The 18,672-nt window shown below is 57.2% G+C and overlaps 1 protein-coding gene across 2 annotated transcripts in view; it reads right to left on the bottom strand.

Moving 5' to 3' along the window:
• TRAPPC9 (trafficking protein particle complex 9) overlaps positions 1 to 18,672 on the bottom strand; it is a 166,181-nt gene that overhangs the window by 51,939 nt on the left and 95,570 nt on the right. For both annotated transcript variants that reach the window (XM_036337598.1, XM_036337599.1), the window contains 2 exons: positions 7,215 to 7,357; positions 62 to 172 (listed from right to left, as the gene is read on the bottom strand). In XM_036337598.1, coding sequence (XP_036193491.1) covers positions 62 to 172; positions 7,215 to 7,357 — 254 coding nt within the window. The remainder of the gene's footprint in view (positions 1 to 61; positions 173 to 7,214; positions 7,358 to 18,672) is intronic.

The raw sequence follows: 18,672 nt of genomic DNA, 5'->3' as shown, positions 1-18,672 counted from the left end.
GGGGCGGGGGACGTGGGGATGCGGGGACATGGGATGGGGGGCGGGGATGGGGGACACTCACCGCTGGCACTCGCCCGCATGCAGGATGAGCTCCTCGTTGCCGCGGGCGCTGAGGCTCAGCTCGTGCTCCGTGGAGTTGAAGACGTCCAGGAGCAGGTGGCACTGCCGGGTGCTGCAGGGAGAGATGAGGGAGGCTCAGAATCGCCTGGTGGCCGAGAGGAGAGCGGCTCTGCCTTCTCTCCCCCCAGAAGGTCCCCCGCTCCTTGAGGATGTCGGCACTGCGATTCAACAAAAATGCCCAGTGCCCCTGGGCTGAAAGATGACTGCGGCGCATTCCGAGCAAAACTGTGGACTCGGAAAAGTGGGTCTGGGGTCCTCCTCGGTCCCGGGTCACATGCTCACAACCCTGCTGTGCCCTGAACAAACCACGCGACTGTGAGAGGTAACTGGAGTCTCCTCACTCACAGGTGTGGGGACCAGAACACTTGATATGTAAGTAAGACGGCGGGGGCGGGAAGGCGGGCACTCGGCCAGCGACGTTCCATGAATGCCACATCCAAGTCACAGTCCCATCAGCCCCTGCTCCCGGGGGTGCCAGGCCCGAGCCCGGTGCAGGGTGCCGGGGCCTGGTCCTGGGGAAGAGCCCGATGCTGATATGCGTGGCTGCTGTGGGTTCTCACACCCCTGCTCCTGCTTAGGGCGTGGAAGACACTGGGGGCTCGCTCCCCCACCGGAAGCCTCCGCTCCTTCGTCCTCTCTCCCACAGGGAGGCTGTGGGTCAAAGTCCTCGCCAGTGAGGACAGACTGCAGGGGACTCTCCATCCAACAGAAGACAAGGCCCGAGAGGAGGAGGCGCTCGCCCTCGGCCTCCGCTCCCTGCCCGCCCTCCCTAGAGTGCCCGGGTGCGAGGAGCTCATCAGCCACTCAAGGCCACGAGGAAACACCATGGGCTGCGGGAGGCGGGGGGCCAGGAGGGGCTGGGCGTGTCGTGGCCGAGCAGCTGGAGCAGCCCTCAGGCCCCCGCCCTCCAGGCTCATTAGCTGCACACACAGAACAACACCGACCACACGCTTCAGTGGCGTCGGCGCCATCGGTTCAGCTCCCATTACAGGTAAATGCCGCCTGGAACGAACACGGTCTCCCAAATGCCAAGCATCTCAGCTGCACATGACAGGTCACCCATGTGCCTGCTGATCTGCGCGGGGCAGCGTGCCCACGGCAGCAACAGAGGCGGGAGCCACTCTCCTTCTGGAGGAGCAAGGGGAGCAGTTTTCACAGAAAAGAGACTCGAGGAAGGAGGCCCCACCTGGTGTGACCTCCAAGCAGGCCCCGCGGGGGCATCTCCTGAGTGCGGACAGGGCTTCCTGGTGGGGAAGGGACGGAGGGGAACACCGTGAGGTCACTCCTCCCCATAACCCAGGGCTGTGCTCCCGGGGCCTGTTCATGGGGAAGGATAGTGAGGCCCAGGCAATGAGTGGGACTCAAGGCAGCACTCAAAGCCTCTAGTTTTCACAGCAGACCAACCAGGTTCCAAACCAAGCCCCAGCCCCTGCTCTTTCCAGAGAAGGGACCCGAGGAGAGCGGGGCAGTAACTTCTCCACATATACACACCCTTGCACATGTGTGTACACACACGCGCGCACACGTGCACACATATGTACACACACACGCACACGCACACGTATGCACATGTCATCAAAAAGGCCAGGGCATCTGGGAAATACCATTTTTCAAATGCGCACCGGAGCCTGGCCTGCAGGGAGGGAGAGCGGCAGCGTAAGGCTCTCGCTGCCGCGGGAGACGCATCCCACACCCGCCTTCAGAAGGGCAGGTTCGCAGCGGCTGCTCCTGGGCCCTTGGGTGGGGGTGTCTCCCCAGAGGTTCAGCTCTTGGAAAATAGTCATTAGCTCTGACAGCTGCCTACAACAGGCCTCTTCACTCCGCTCACGGGAAAATGAGTTTCAAAAACGATCTATCCGCCTTTGTCATAACTTCATGAAATCTTTAATCACAGCAAAATCTTTCATCAGAAGAGGGAGTTGGTGAAACATTTATCAGAGGAGGGAAATGGATGACTTTTAGAGTGTGAAGGGGAAGGTTCCAACATCTGTGTCCTTGCTCCCAGCCGCATGGACGGACATGGGCACGTGGCTTTCTGGGCCCTGTGTTTCCGCTCCCTGGGTGCCTGGACCCACCCTTTCCTGCTCTGACTGAGGACGTGCCGGTGGCCTGTGCCCTCTGTGATCCATGAATGGGTTCCCTTCCCAACCTGCAGCCGTGCCCACCTGTGTCCCGGCTCTGAGCACGTTGCCCGCCACGCCGAGACAGAGCGGACATGAACCCGCTTGCTTTCTGTGTGGGCTTTTTCTCTCCCTGGGCCCGTCTTTCTGAAGTACAGGGAAGCCCCCAAAAGCCTCCTGGAAGACCTAGGTCAGAGCAGGTCCTGCAGGACAGACCCACTGCCAGGCGTGGGGGAGGGCAGGGAAGGACCTGGGGAAGGGGGAGGCGGGGGTGGCCAAGCCCTGGGGGGAGGGGAGGAGATGTCCCAACACAGAGGGCAGAGCATGTGGAACTACCTCCACATGGTCGGCACCCACCGTTCCCTCTGCCGAGAATCAATCTTATTAACCCGCCTACACCTGTGGATACGACGCAAATGAGAAAAACAGGGTCTCTGTCCGGCCTGCTGAGCATCATCCACGCACCAGGGGGTTGCCAGTTCGATTCCCCATCCAGGACACGTGCTGGATTGTGGGCTGGATCCCAGGTAGGGGCCTTGAAGGAGGCAGCTGATCAATATGTCTCTCTCACATCAAGGTTTCTCTCTCTCCTCTCCCCCCCTCCCCCCCCTATTCCTCCCTTACTCTCTCTCTAAAACGAATGGAAAAAATATCCTCGGGTGAGGATTAAAAAAAAAAAACTTGAACAAACAGCTCAACAAAAGGCAACTAAGCCCCCAATGAGCGTGCTGCTCCTCACCGTTAGGGAAGCAGCAGAGAGACCAGGTGCGGACACCACGGCGCTTGCACTGAAGTGGCCCCAGGAGAACACCGACAAGGCCGAGTGCCAACGAAGAGAGGATGCAGGGTCCTTTCTCTCCTGCCCGGGGCCTGCCCGGGGCACTGCCCTCCGAGAGCAGCGGGTGGTGTCTCCTAAAGCTAAGCCCACGCTGACCTGTGTGTAACCCTGCAAGCCCACTGGGTGCTCAACCTCGAGAAATGAAAACGCTCCTTCGCACAGTCGGGATGAACAGGCGTTTACGGCAGCTCTACTCATGGTCCCCAGAGCTGGAACAGCCCAAGGTCCTTCGGCTGTGACGGGCCTCCCAGACGGGGTGCACCTAGACAAGGGAAGCTCCGCAATCACAAAGTCCAGCTACTGACGCCCGCGACACGATGGATCTAAAAGCAACTTGGTGACCAGAAAGTCCCCTTCAAAAGCTGACACACAGCAGGATCCCATCTCCACGCTGGGCCTGAGCGTGAATACACAGGAGGCCGGAGGGCAGGTCCACAGGCACTGGACCAGGGTGGGGCGGGTGTGACTGTGAGGAGCACATGATGAGGTTTCGGGGTGACAGATCTGCTCTCTTTTTTTTAATATGCTAATTAGACCAGACAGCTTCTGGAAGAAGCCGGGGCTGCGAGGGCCAAGCCCCTTGCACAAATTTCGTGCATCTGGCCTCTAGATCACTTTTTTTTTTTTAATATATTTTATTGATTTTTTACAGAGTGGAAAGGAGAGGGATAGAGAGTTAGAAACATCGATGAGAGAGAAACATTGATCAGCTGCCTCCTGCACGCCCCCTACTGGGGATGTGCCCACAACCAAAGTACATGCCCTTGACCGGAATCGAACCTGGGACCCTTGAGTCCGCAGGCTGACGCTCTACCCACTGAGCCAAACCGGTTAGGGCCAGATCTGCTCTTTATCCTGATTGTGGTGGAACGTGAATCCAATGTGTGTTAGAGCTCACGACACTCCATGCTAGAAAAGTCCATTTTGCTATGTTCATTTAAAACTTTTTATAGTGACGCGATTAGAAAATAAATGGAACAACCTTGATGAGCTCGTCCGAATGCCGGTTGGGTTGCTCAATAACTGTAATGTCTTAGGCAAGTCATTCCATTCCTCTGTGCCTCAGTTTCCCCAATGAAGACAAGGATACTGCTGCCATGGGACTATGGGAGGCTCCCATGGGGAAGCATGACGGTGCTTTCCGCACCCACAGGAGGGTGTTATGTGACTGTGAGGCGTGGCAATCAGGGCTGCTGCAGGGAGCAGTGAAGGCAAAGCACACACGCGTGCCCACAGCAACCCCTCGAACTGCCCAGGACTGCCTGAGCCACAAGCGCGCTCGAGAAATTCCCACGCCCAGGACCGAGTCTATCCAAACACCACGCGCCACGGCCAGGAAGCACGGGGCCTCTTCCTCCCGCTGAGGACCATGGGTACCTCCGGGGTCTCCCAGGGACCGAACATCAACATCCGGTCACTCCTGGGAGCACAGACTTGGGTGACTGCAAAGCCCAAAAGGGCACCATGGCCTCATGCACCAGGGGCCAAATCCGGGTGGTCTCCTAAAAGTCTATAGCTGCCTAGTTTCCCATTCTGTCTTCTTTCCAGAACAACTCAGCAGCCCGTCTCAGCACAGAGGGCTTCCTTGTGTGTGTAAGAAAGCCAGGAGCTTAATCAGTCAAAGGTGAGGGGAACAGAACCCAGGGTCCGAGTGCTCCTGGTGACGAAGCCATCGCCCACTGCACACTGAGCTGCCGAGCTCGCGAATGTCCTCAAGCCACGAACACCCGGCCGTCCACGGAACAGGGTTGCTCAAGGCATCATGCAAGGGCCGCCTGCAACCCAAGCTCTAGAGGAGACTGCACCAGACCCAGAGGCCGCCAGCAGTGAGGTCACAGAGAGGCGGGGCAAGGCCACCAGGCCCCGGGATGTACCGAGGTGAGTGACGTCCTGCGGAAGGCACAGGGCGGCTGCCAGAGCTGGTGTGTGTGACACATGTGACGCGTGCCTCTCTCCCTAGCACGTGGCACACCATTGCCGTGTGCATGGGCACACACAGGAAAATGATGACACCACTTTTCAATGATCCACCTTGTGTGAGGCCCTGCATTCGGCACTTAGGTACACACTTTGGCAGGGCCTGCAAGATCCACATCACCTCCCTCCCAGACGAAGGGAAGATGGTGCTGGGAGACATGTGAGTGCACAGACACAGGCGCAGAGCCAACTGAAACCAGGTGCAGAGACGACCTGGTGCCTGCACAAACCCCATTCTCATTGCATCTAAAAACGATTACACACAGAACTATAACAACTGGGGGAAGACGGACCGTGACAAATCAGCACTGCCACGGCCCGACTCCCGCCTGCAGCCGCGCTGCCGGCCGGGGCAGATGGGAGCTTCCTAAATGGCCGGGATGAGCGCCGGGATGTGTCAAGGGGGGTGATTTCTGTGAATAATGGGACGACTGTTGCGCCCCACGCCCGGCTCGGAGGAGTGCATTTTCCTCGCAGCGTCTCTGGCCGGATCATTTATCCTAACAGCCGAGGAAAAACTGCTCCCCGGGACCGAGGGAGGCTCGGCGCTCAGGTGGGGCAGGGCCCATCCATTTCAATCTCTCCCTGACCAGATTGCCAGGCAGCTGGTGTGAAGAGGGAATCTCGGAGGTAATTGACCTCCTCAATAAAAGCCGACCGAGGCCTGTGCGCAGCCCCGGGAGAAGGGAGGCAAACAAGGAGGTCGCCACCGCCATCTACACCGTGTAGCGCCGAGGAGCGAGCCCTGCCTTTTGCTGTCTGATGTCACCCTCTTTCCACCAGGAGCCTCGGCATTACCCCTGAGGGACAGGCAGGCTGAAGCGGAGGTGAGCCCAGGCACCCGCACTCCCCGGCAGAGGCCTGGGGCAGAGGCTCGGATCAGGTGCCAAGAGGCCACAGCTCAAGTCCCCTCTCTTCTCCTCACTCATGGACAACAGAGGACGAGTTAGAGACAGGAACCGACGCAGTGCTGACGTGGATGGGGCTCTAGAGCTGAAACGGGGTGCTGGGCACCCCTGGAATCAAGTGGGCCCTGAGGAAGTAGGGTTTCCCTGCCACCTTTCACCACTGAAACATCACCAAGGAGAAGAACCGCATCGATGATCAAGGTTCGGAGCGGAGCAGGCACACACCCTCCCCGGGACCGACGACGGAGCATCCACCAAACAGGGGCGGGAGTTGTGGGCCACCTGCACCCCTTCCTTCTGAGACGGTTCTTACATCCGTCTCCTCGGTGTTTAATGTTATTCATATGCTACAAGGCCTCGGCTGCAGAGATGTATTATCAACATTTCTCCCTGTGTGCAGCCTGCCTTTTGATGAGCTGCGGGTGGGGGTGGGGGAGAGATTAACTGGGAACCTGGGAACTTATACGCATAAATACACCGCCCAAGGTCACAGACAATAGTGCAGTGAAGGCTGGGAGGGGTGGTTGCGGGTGGCGGGGGGGGGGGGGGGGGAGTGACATCTGTAATATTTCCAACAATAAAGAGACATTTAAAAAAGAGAAGCCTGAGCCGAGCCATTCCTTCTTGCCCCAGCCATCCTCCACTTTGGGGAAGACGGACAGTCTTTCCCTCTGACTAAACCTGTGCATGAGAAACTGTGAGCTCCTCTCAGAGAAGAAGCCCTCTCGTGCCGCTGCCCACGGTGGTGTGAAGTGGACACATGGTCTGGCTTCCTCCCCTGAGGGAGACCAGGCCCGGGAGGAGAGAGGCCGCGGGGCAGGGAGGGCTCCCGGGCAGAACAGCCTGATGCTCCCAGTGAGAGGCTGGACAGCCTGGGCCACACACAAGTCTCCTGGGACGTAGAGTGACGTAAAGAGAGAGGCTGCCTCCTCCGGGTGCCCCAGTGCAGGTCGGAACCCAGGCCAGGCTCAGGGCAGTGAGCGGGCCGCATCCGCCCAGCGCCGACCACACACTCACACACTCACACACTCACACACACGCATACGACAGTGGCGATGTCAGCATGACCGCTACAGCATGGGATGCATGCGGGGGACCCCCACGTACTCCCAACTGCCTGAGGCCCTGAGACCCAGGGCATCTCAGCAGCCTGGGGTGAGGGCCAGGCTGAGGGGAGGGGGCAGGGTGACCGCCCAGGTGGAACTGCACACGCAGGGGCTCTGGAACAAGGGACACGCAGCAGACCGTTACCTGGTGGCCGGCAGAGTGCTGACTCGCGTGAAGAACACTGACGGCTCCACCTCCACGCGCAGCCCCAGGGACAGCTCCCTGTAGTAGCCTTCCACGTGGCCTGGGCCTCCGGAGTACTTGAAGTTCAGGATCGCTTCCAGGGCCTGCAAACATGTAAAACATGGCGTCAGTCCTTGCGCAGTAGCTCGTTCCTGCAGGAGGTGGCTTCGCATGGGTGAGGCTGGGATGCGCGGGGTAAGGCCACCACTCCCACGGCGCGGCCCTGGGCGGCGTCTCTCCTGTGGTCACGCTTTGAACAAGGTGAATAAGGTGTGGTCCTTGGTCAGGAAACGCTGAGGGAATGAACCGGGGAGTGAATGAGCTGATAGACAAATGGAGCCGGCCCTCGCCCAGCGTGCACAGCGGCTTCCTCCCTGTAGGCGCGCGGGCAAGAGAGCCAACAGCTTCCCGGCGCTGGCCTTGCACAGCCCGGCCTGGCGAGCAGCAGGCTGCCACATTAGCTCTGTTGGCTGGTTGCTTTTTTAGGGTAAAATTAAACGCCCGCCAGGGAGTGAGGTAGCAGACGCCCCGGGAGCTGGGAGACAGACACTGTCAGGTACCACAGAACAAGGAAGGAGTCGTCTGTTTCTATTTTCTTGGAATTGGAGGTTTCTTTGCTCTGTCGGGAACCAGGGGAAAAGATGTCATTATAGAAAGATAACTGTCTAATTTGTGAAAATCAAGTTCAGAAAAGGTCTGTGAAATCACTGAGTCTCGCTGTCTTTCTTCCTTGATTGAAGAGAAAGCCTCCTGGCTGCCTAAAACTGGAATATTTTGCTAAGACCGCCGAGCGGGTCGGAAGGCAGACCGGATGTTCAAGTGTCTCAGCGACAATGTCACGGAAGCAACACGTCCTCTGCCAAGACACGGCCCCTCGGAGCATGGCGTAGCCCTGACTTTGAGAACGGACTGTCACAGCCAGCAGTCACGGGCAAGGCACTAGAGGACAGTATTACTCATTCCTAGGCACTCAGTGATGGTGCGAACTAAAACGAGAGGCCTTTTCAGTAGCTACCTTCCACTGAGTGCCTACTACGTGCCAAATTCTCTGCCGAGTGACCTATGCACATGAACCCTACCGTTCTTAAATACGTTTTTATTGATTTTTAGAGAAAGTGGGAGGGAGGGGAAGAGAAACATCAATGAGAGAGAAACATCATCGATCAGCTGCCTCCTGCACACCCCCTACAGGGGATCGAGCCTGCAACCCACGCATGTGCCAGGAATCAAACCGTGACCTTTTGGTTCATGGGTCGATGCTCCACCGCTGAGCCACGCTGGCCGGGAAACTCTAACTCCTTAAGAGCCCTGCAGGGAAGTCCTGTTTTCACAAACAAGGCTCAGAGTAGTCAGGTGACTGGCCCGGAAGCAGCACACCCAGGACATGAACACGGAGCCATATGGCCATACAGCCTGCGCTCTTGCCATTTATGCAAATTACTCAGAATAGCATTCGTTCACCCCGCCAATCATTCAATCACCAACCCTAGAGGGGTGTCTGCCTGTGATAGAGGACGGCAGAAGACTCGGTACCACCCCTGAGGGGCTGAGTCTACTCAAAGACACAGGCCCAGAGACAGCAAAGATAAATGGTGGTCGTGACAGGGAAGGGCAGGCTACACGAGGACAGAGAGCAGCCAGCAAGGCGCGTGCCTGAGGGGCAGGGCCTGGGTAGGAAGGGACAGCACCTTTCAGGAAAGCAGGGTCAGGCTCTGATCAGATTGAAAATGGACACATAATGGAGAAACATCAGGTCACTGAAACCTCATTTTTTAAGACGTCGATGGAAGTGGCAATCCTGTGAGTTAGGCGAATCCAGGGGCACAAAGCGAGACTGGTTACCAAGATCACGAAGGAGGAAGAGAACCGCCTCGCGGTGCAGATGCCGCCCACGTTAGCAGAATGACAGAGGAATGACGCACACAATTCAGTGCCAATGGATTCACCTGCTTAGATAAGTGGACGTGCTACCAAACGGGGCACGAGGAGACAGACCCGGGGGAGTCTCCCGGCGACTGAACCGCGGATGCACCGTAGAACGGCCTCCTCAAAGCTCCGACGCCTCCAGCTGACTCCATCAAACCTTCCTGTTGACGACAGCACCAACTTCACGCCAACACCTTCAGAAATGGAGGGAGGGAGAGAGGGCAGGTCCGCATCCCTTTGATGAGGCCAGTGTGGCCCAAGTAGCCAGTCAGACGGAGAGTGTCCGTGGGGAAACCACAGGCCTGTGTGCCTGGTGAATTTAGAGTAAAACCCTAACAAAATACTACTGAGTCAGACGCAGTGATGTAACGATGGGCAATGCTGCAGGACAGGTAAGTCCCACCCCGCATCTCACCGCTAACCCTGGGGCCTGTGCTCACGGGAGCCCCACACACAGGTGTGGAGAGAAAAAAGCCCAAATCCAGTTGAGAATCCAGTCGTAGAACCCGGGAGCTGTAAGGCCCTGTCCAACGTGAAGTCTGTGACAATGGGTCTGCCTCTGATCAGCCCTGACCCCCGCCCTCCCACTGCTGTACCCTCATTCAGTCCCCCAGGCGTCCCGGCCACAGAGCTCGGAGTCTGATCACAGCCACTGGCACTGCACGCCACGCTGGCAGGCGCCCGTGGGCCACGTGGCCTGTTACTCGGGGCGGGAAACACGGAGTTCATTGCCTCAAAGGGTTGAGATGCGATCGAGGCTTTACTCGAGAGACATGAGAGCCAGAAAGGCGGCCATCCCACTGGAGACACGTTCGCCGCGCAATCGTCACCTCCGCAAGGAGCACCTCACGGGCGAGCTGAACTGGCATCCAAGAGCCAGGCTCTGGCCTCCCCTCTGACACCAAAACAACAACTATATACAGAGCCGCTATCTCTGAGAACGCCCCAAGGACCAGCGGACTTCCTACAGCTACGGAATAAAGAAGCCACCGTGAGAAGAGCAGGAGGGACGCACCCACCCCAGTCCCTGGGCGGTGACCCACAGTGGGACCCACAGTGGGAGGATCTCACAACCGTAGGGTTGCCCCAAAGCGAGAGGGGTCTGAGCCCCACCCAGCCTGGGGACCTGCACTGGGAAGAGGAGCCCCCATAACATCGGGCTTTGGAAGCGAGCGGGGCTCACGTCTGGGCGAGCCAAGGGCTGAGGGATCCCAGGCTGCACTCTTGCTGGGTCCCAGCACGGAGGCAGCAGTTTGCAAAGCACCTGGGTCCCACGTGAAGGTGACGCACTGATTACTCTCAGGGTGTGCGCTGGAGGCACAGGGGTCTGTGGGACTTTCTCCTGAGTCAGAGGTGTTGGCGGGTGCCATCCCTCCTCTTGAACCTGGTTGGTCTGAGGCTGGCGGACGCCCCTCTGACACTCTCCACAACCTTGCTAACACTGTTCACCCCACCCTGGCATTTCCCCGAGGACCCGCCCAGGCTAGCACCCCCCAGAGGGGCTCCTGCCTGCCACACCCAGTGGGCGGCCTCAGCATGGCTAGGCCTCGAGTGAGCCACAGCGCAGGCCTGCCCGGCACACCAGTGAGCCCACAGTGGCTGTGGCCAGGCCTCCAGCCAGTGGGCCAGGGGCAGCCTCGCCACCAGTGTGTCCACAGGAGCCGTGGCCTTGCCACCGCAGGAGGCCACACGAATCCCCCAGGAACCCCTCTGAGCACAAGGACTAGGGCACGGCGTTCTGTGGAGGCACCGACTCCCAGGATGTCACCTTGGCCACTGGCTCCGTTGAGATTAAAAAACAAAAGCACCCTGCGGCTTGGATCTGTAATTTTCCCAACTAATCCCGACGCCTGGCAGTGACAGACCCATCCCACAGCTGCCCAGTCCGCAGTCCTGCTGACGGATGCCACGGCGCCCCGCCCCACACAAGCAGGCAGCGTGACCGTGGGCGTGTCCGGCCCCCCTGACGGTCCGGTCCCTCCAGGCATGGCGCACCGGGCGCTCGCTCACCGCCTGGCGCACTGCCCGGTGGAGGAGCCCAGCACACGCCTCCCGAATCGATGAACGAGAGGAAGAAACAGCTCCAGCGCAGGCAGGAGGCTCCAGAGGATGCGGCTCCCAGGCCTCCGGGAGAATAAATCTCCATCATAAACGGAGCCTCCCGGCCTGGCAGATGCACTGATTTTATCCCACGTGCAGCTGTAACAGAACATTCCGCCTCGTGCGCTAAATACGCATTTCTAATTACGCTCACCTACGGCGCATTCCCCCTGAAGACTGAGAACAGCTACACAATATAATTACAGAGAGCAGCGCTCTATGGCAGAGGTAAGCTAGGGTTAGCGAGCAGACAATAAGTCAAGGAGAGCAACCATCAGCATCGCAAACAAGAACACGCAGCACCAGGGCACAGAACTTCACCCACGTGGCACCAGGCCTTGACTCCTGGCCTCTGGTCACCAGCACAGGTGGACAGGAAAGAAAGGAGGGGAGGAGTCCACCCCCTCCACTGCCCCCCCCCCCACATCCGATAGCAGCCCTGCCCCCAGCTCCGCTGGGAGCAGACAGGGAGGGTTACCTGCTGTAGGGCGGCTGTGAGCATGGAAGGAGGAGACGAGGGCCTGGGTTTAACCAGCATCAGTGCCCTGTGTCTACGTGGCAGCCTTGGCTTCCCAACAAAGACGGAGGCAGCACTCGGCCAGGGGAAAGGAAGCAGCAGAGCCGGGGAGGAAGGCCGCCGCCCGGCTGAACCCCAGGTCGCCTGGGCCCCCACTCACTCCATTCACCAGGCATTTGCTCCGAGGCCAGGTTATTCTGTTTAACCAATAAAAATGGAAAGCGGTGACCGCCAAGACTGCAACTGGAACTTGGTTCATATGCTAGTAGTGTCGACTTTCCACAGATGGGCTGCCCTCCTTGAAAGAATGACAGCATTTTAAGAGGAAGGAACAGAAATTAGGAGATTATTTTTAAATAAAACAAGGGGCTGGAGCTAGACCAGAGAACAGGGAGCGCCTGGCCCACCTCCCAGAGTGGCCATGGCCACGATGCTGTGGGGCGGCATTGGTGTCAGCCTTTGCTTTTCTAAGCACATCACACACAGGAAGCTCGTGGCCAATGAGGCAGCACACAGGGCACGTCTGTCCCATCCCTGCCATGCTGCCCTCCTCGGTTTTAGAAGACTCCTGGGTCAGCCCTTAATGAGCTGAGATTGAAATCATCGGCAAGGAGGGAAAATTCATTTCCTCTCCCTGGTCACCTCTCAGAGTCTTTAATATCTAAGTTCAGGGGTGGGGATGGCACTGGGCTGTCACTGGAGACGAGTTCCCATAGGCCCGCCCGCTAAACATTCATGGGCTCGGTGTCAGCTCGGTACCTGTGAGACTCCACACCCACGGACGAGCCTCCTTGAATCTCCTTCCCTCTCTCCTCTTCCTGTGTCAGCTGCCTCCCCTCTGTAAGCCATTCCCGGACTCTCCATTCATTCATTCACTTGCTCACTCATTCACTCATTCATTCATTTGCTCATGTGTTCATTCATCCATTCACTCAATCATTCATTCATTCGCTCATTCATTCACTCACTCCACCTCTCAGGCTCACTAGACACCTCCATCCCTGGGCCTGTCCTGGAGTTTTGCAAACATTTACCCTGGAGTTGCCTATTGTGTGCGCGCACACACACATCTGCACATCACTGTGTACACAACACGTGCGCACACACATGTGGGACCGTCAGCCTATCGGAGTTCCTGTGAACCAGGGTTGCGGCAGCTTCATCTCCACGTCCTCAGGCCACGCTCGGCGCTCGAGCAGCCGCCGGGGAAAACAGGAAAGGCGCCCTGGAGAAATGACGGTGCGCCTTTGAGAAAGAAACAGGCTTCACAGGGATGAGCGAGGAGGGGTGGCTTTGCAGGCAAGAGGAACAACGTGTGTGAAGGCACATGCCCTGTGCTCCCTTCCTGCTGCTGGGGGCCCCTGACGTCACAGGTTCCACGGGGAGGGAACCATGCAAACCAGGATGGGCCTGTCAGACACTGCGGTCACTGCACGTCCAGGCAGAGGCTCTGGAGCAAGTGCCCAAGGGATGGAAACTTATATTTGGAGGAGACGCTCACTATGAACTAAATTTTCACTGTCAAAGAATTGCCATCATTAACAGTCCTCACCCAAAAGAACAATTCAAGCTCAGCCGGCCTCCGAATGGAACGGGGCCGGTGGGTAACACAAGAAAGGGTGAGCACCTGTGTCATGAAATTCTTCAATCAAAACCGTCCATTTGTATTTGCAGGCGGCAAGCGCGGCCTAATTCGCTTACCGCTAACAGCGCTGCTTCGGATACTTGTTCAGTCCTCACTCGTGACGACGCTTCGCTTGGCTCCGCAATACAGCTCTGCCTAACAGATTAAGTCGGCGAGGACTAACCACCCGAATCAGCAGGAGCCTGTCGGCGTCAATGTGAGTGTCACTATGTAATCGGTGTCGCTCCATTAACTAATGCACCTTGACTCTCCCTCGCATCCACAATGCACTGAGGGTAAAAAAAAACTTAAGGAGGAGAACACGATTTAAAATAATGTTGAAAAAATGACTTTCTGAAAGGCACCACTGACTGGCCACATGGGGTCCAGGCCCAGTGCAAACAGAGCAGGCCTTCCAGCCCTGCTTGGGGGACAGCGCCACCTGCAAAGGAAGGGCACCTGCCGCTGCCTCCACACCCCCCCCCCAACGCCGCTGCCCCCACACACCCACCCGAAGCCACGGCATCGCGGAACTTCTAGAGAACGTCAGCATAAGAGCAATTTAGTGAAATGTGAAGAGCAGAAGTCCACTGATTCTGCGGTTCTACCACCAGGCAGGGCCGTGTAGGTGCAGAAAGCTCCGGAGGCAGGGTCAGGCCTTGGGGCCCAGGTTCAATGCCCACAGAACCTGCATGTTAACCACGTACAGCCTCAGGCAGTTCCTCTAAGAGAGACAGACAGTGCGACCCCAGGTGGCAGGGGTGGGCAGGGCGGGGGGCCTGGGTGAGCGCCAGCCTCTGCCAAGGGCTCTGGAACGGCCACCAGGTTCCCCTGGGCCAGGCCCCCACGCACACTCACAAACGCATGCAGCCTCAGTGAGCCCAGGCAGCTTGCATGCACTCACCTCCCAGCGACCGCAATGAGGCCAGGAAACAAAACAAAACACTTGTTAGCAAGAAAGAAAATTGTCTCCATTCACAAAGGACCCGAGCACCAAAAGCATGACATGTCGATACAAACCTGAAAAACCTAAGAGCGAGGTATGTGCACTGACAACTGCAAAGCCCTGAGGAGACAGACCACAGGCCTAAACAAACGGAAGGTGTGTTTCGTGTTTATGGAAAGATGTCAGTTTCCCCCAAATGTATGTGTAGCGAGTCCGGTCAGAATTCCCGCAGGATATCGGGGTTGATTCTGAAATTAACGTGGACAGCAAAGGGACCAGAAGAGCAAAACACTTCTGAGAAGGGAGAAGTGGGAAGACTCACACCCTGGCTCCCAGACTTACTCTAAGGCTGCTCCAAGGACGGGGTGCTGGTGACAGAGACACAGGAATCAATACAACAGAGCCAGACCCCACACGTGGCCGGCTGCTTTCCAACAGAACTGCACATGCAATTCAATGGAGGAAGGGAAGTCTTTAGCAAATGTTTCTGGAACAACTGGAGACCTGAATACCAAAAATAAATAAATCCTCAACTCCTACCTTGTACCATCAGGAAAATAAAATCAAAATAAACCATGGTCCTGCCCAACTGGCGTGGCTCAGTGGTTGAGTGTTGACCTATGAACCAGGAGGTCATAGTTCGATTCCCAGTCAAGGTCACATGCCTGGGTTGCAGGCTCCATCCCCAGTGGGGGTGTGTGCAGGAGGCAGTCGATCAATGATTCTCTCTCATCTTTGATATTTCTCTCTCTTCTTTCCTCTCTCAAATCAATAAAAACATTTTTTAAAGAAACAAGGCACTCGATGGCATTCGGTGGTGTCCAGTACAGGCCCTCAATCGCTTCCGGGTAAGGACGCCCGCACTGCGGAGACCTAAACACACCAGGCCACATTCCTCCCCCTCCGACTCAGAGCTGCTAAGATTCACAGGCCCACAGAGCCGGGCCAGGTGCCTCCAGCGCCACAGCCAGAGCTCCACGTGCCGTGTGTATATTGACCCGAGGCGCCCAACAGCGTTTCCGTCCAGCCTGTAAGAGCTCAGGGTGCCTCACAACCTTTCTCCCCCGAGGTCCTCCCATCGGCGCCGTGGGAAAGGTGCTGGGACAGGCCCATGCACCCACTGTCAGGAATCCTAGACACTTCTTGGCCACTAGCAGGAAAGCCACCTCCTCCAGGAAGGCACCTGCTGGCTCGGCAGACATGACTGGCAATTACTCAGAGAAGGCAACACCCTATCCCCTCGCCAGGTTACCATCAAGATGAACTGCCCCTGCCATCTGTTCCCAGTTGCCCCTGCGGCTGACAGATGTGCTGGCCTCCCCCACACAGGCCACCTGTCGCTGCTTCTACCTGCCCCTCACCCTCACCACCCGCCTCTACATCTCTAGCTATTCACTTCTCCACCCCCAAGCCCCTGCGCCATTCTCAGTGTTCACTCCACCAGTCACGGTGGGGGCAGGATCCAGGCGCTCAGCAATGCCTCTGACCATCACAGGGGCATCCCCCCCACACCTGAAAAGCGGCCACACAGGTGTTCAGGTCGCTGCTCTATCGCAGTGAAAGCAGGTCTCTGTGTAAGTGTGAAATGGCCACTAAAAAGCTTAAACTGGGAAGGTAACAAACCCGTGATGAGAGTGGAGTAGAGGCTGCTCCTCCTCACCCATCTGCACCTCCATCCTCAACAGGGGACCCGCCCAGAGGAGGAAGGAGACGTGCATTCCACACCTGGCACCGGGGATTTAGCAAGTGTCGGGCGAGAACTCGGCCTCTCCCGGGGGCCACAGGCCCAGCCTTCTCTAGCCCAGAGGTGGCCTCAGAACAAGCTGGGCCAGGTGGGACGGAAGGGACTTGTGACAAGGGAGGGATGTTGTCAGCCAGGGCAAGCACGGGCTTTAACATTCCTGGCTCACTTCTTCCTTCCCTGAAATCTGAGTTGCTGTCCAGCCCACACAAAAGCCACAGGTCCCTGTGGTCAGCCCCACAGAAGCCACGCCTTCATGACTGGGCCAGCGGCCATCTCTCTAAGAATTTAAAGGAAGAAGCATCTGAAGCAGGACGCTGGCAGCGGGGTCTCCAGGGCTGGCAGGTGTTCCAGGGAGCGTGGGTTCCTCCAGGCAGAGCGAGCCCCTGGCACCCAGCTCCCCACGGAACAAGGCCTGGGCGGGCAGGGCGGAGGAGCATTCTGAGGCAGACATGGAGAGAGAGGAAAGTGTCACCGCTTCTTTGTATTCTAATGCATTTTAACAACCTAATTGACATTAAGATGGTGACAGAGACACAAGAAAGGGGGGAGGAGTTAAGGGTGACGAACTACTAAACTTGCAGATACTGTTTGACTCCCCAGCCTTTGACACTGTTATTCACTTCCCGTTTCTCCAGCCTGCCCTTCAAATTCATTTTTCTGCTAGAAATGAAGTGTCTGCAAAAGATTGAGGAATGCCCTCTTTTCTTCTTCGGTTAAACGAAAGGAGAAGTGGTTTGATTTGGTGGGAGAGCGTGTGCCTACACTACAGGCACAGTCACACGTTTCGGCGGAGTCCACGCTGGTTGGAGGGGATCACGATGGAAATGTCCGCTGCTGGAGGGCGCGGAGGGACAGACGCCCCCACACGGCCAGCGATGCAGGGCGGGCACAGCCTCTCTGGAACGCCATTTGACAGCTGGTCTAACAAGGGACTTAAAAAACAAAGCCATGCTACCTCTGGGACCATGTGCTTAGAGTCTAACCTGGAATCCAACCTGTGGAGAAGCTATTTAGAATGGTCTGGTGACATAGGACAGTGGAATGTCATTTAACCATTAAATTATGTTGACGCTAATGTGACCTGAAGTGGTAAGATGCCTCTGGACTAACGCTGAGTTAGGAGGCAGGGTGCAGGCACGTGGGGACTGGGAAATGGAATCACTCTGGACACGGGCTCGCGTCCCGCCTCCCACTGGCCAGCCATGCGGCCTTGGCCAAGCCTGTCCAGCTGAGCCTCAGATCCCACGGGCGTACCCAGGGGAACCACCCTGAGAGATGTTCGAATCAAGAGCCTAGGGCAGTGATGGCGAACCTTTTGAGCTCGGCGTGTCAGCATTTTGAAAAACCCTAACTTAACTCTGGTGCCATGTCACATAGAGAAATTTTTTGATATTTGCAACCGTAGTAAAACAAAGATTTATATTTTTTATATTTATTTTATATATTTAAATGCCATTTAACAAAGAAAAATCAACCAAAAAAATGAGTTCGCATGTCACCTCTGACACGCGTCATAGGTTCGCCATCACTGACCTAGGACAACATCTATCATGCCGGGCACTCCGTCATGGGGCTGTTCTGAAGCGTGCTTAGGAAAGAGAATAAATACGCTAATGAGTCTGGGCACGGAACCACGGGGTTCTTTCTTCCCACATTTTTTTCATTTTCAACATTTTCTATAGTAAACATGTTACACTATTATAACGAGAGTAAATCTCTATAAATGTAAAATTGTCCACTCAAAATCCTAATGGATAAGGCAATAAAAATATTATTAGTATCGTTCCTTTCCATTCATCTCCCGTTTGGATGGGAACCCAGCAGTTTTTAATCCGCCTAATGGCTACTCCGGGGGTGAGCGTGCTGGGCGCGTTTCTTTTCTGTTTAAGACCCTGCGGTGGGCCCATGGGACCGCGTCCAGCGCTGCATGATGCGCGGCCTACGCACCTGGCCCCGCCTGCCATCCTGAAGGCCAGCGCAGAGCCGGGAAGTGAGGACGCCCGGCTAACGTGCCTCAGGTACGGCCGATGGGCAGGCAGGGCTGGACAGTGGAGGGCGCAGTGGTGACCAGCGTGCGGGAGCCGTGCCTGGTTCTGGACCAGATGACGGTGTCCCTGAGGGCCTGGGCTGGGCTGACACCTCAGAGCACAGAAACAGCCTGCCCTGCCCTGGCCCGCCAACCCCGAGAGATGAGGTGCCGGGCAGGTGCTGAGCTGTCACCATTCTTGTCGTACAGGCAGGAAACCAGCACCTGGAGAGGTTCAGCCTTGGCTGAGATGGCAGGGCTGGGGCCGGGCAGCTGGTCCCTGAAGGCTGTGCTCTCAGCCGCTCCACTGCACTAGCTGTGTGTGTGCCTGACCCACAGCCAGTCCCTATGACACAGAGACGCTGGGCCACACACACACACACACACACACACACACACACACACACACACACACGGCGAGCTGTGTTCCCTCCCGACACCTCTGCCAACCTCCTGGCCCAGGACTCCTAGAAGGCGCTCCCCCTCCCCCACCCGACTCCACGCTTGCTCAGGCTGCCTCAGGGTTGCTGGGCCCA

The sequence above is a fragment of the Myotis myotis genome, unplaced genomic scaffold, assembly GCF_014108235.1.
Source record: "Myotis myotis isolate mMyoMyo1 unplaced genomic scaffold, mMyoMyo1.p scaffold_m19_p_16, whole genome shotgun sequence".
Taxonomy (NCBI): Eukaryota; Metazoa; Chordata; class Mammalia; order Chiroptera; family Vespertilionidae; genus Myotis; species Myotis myotis.
This window is presented reverse-complemented; position numbering and strand designations above follow the sequence as displayed.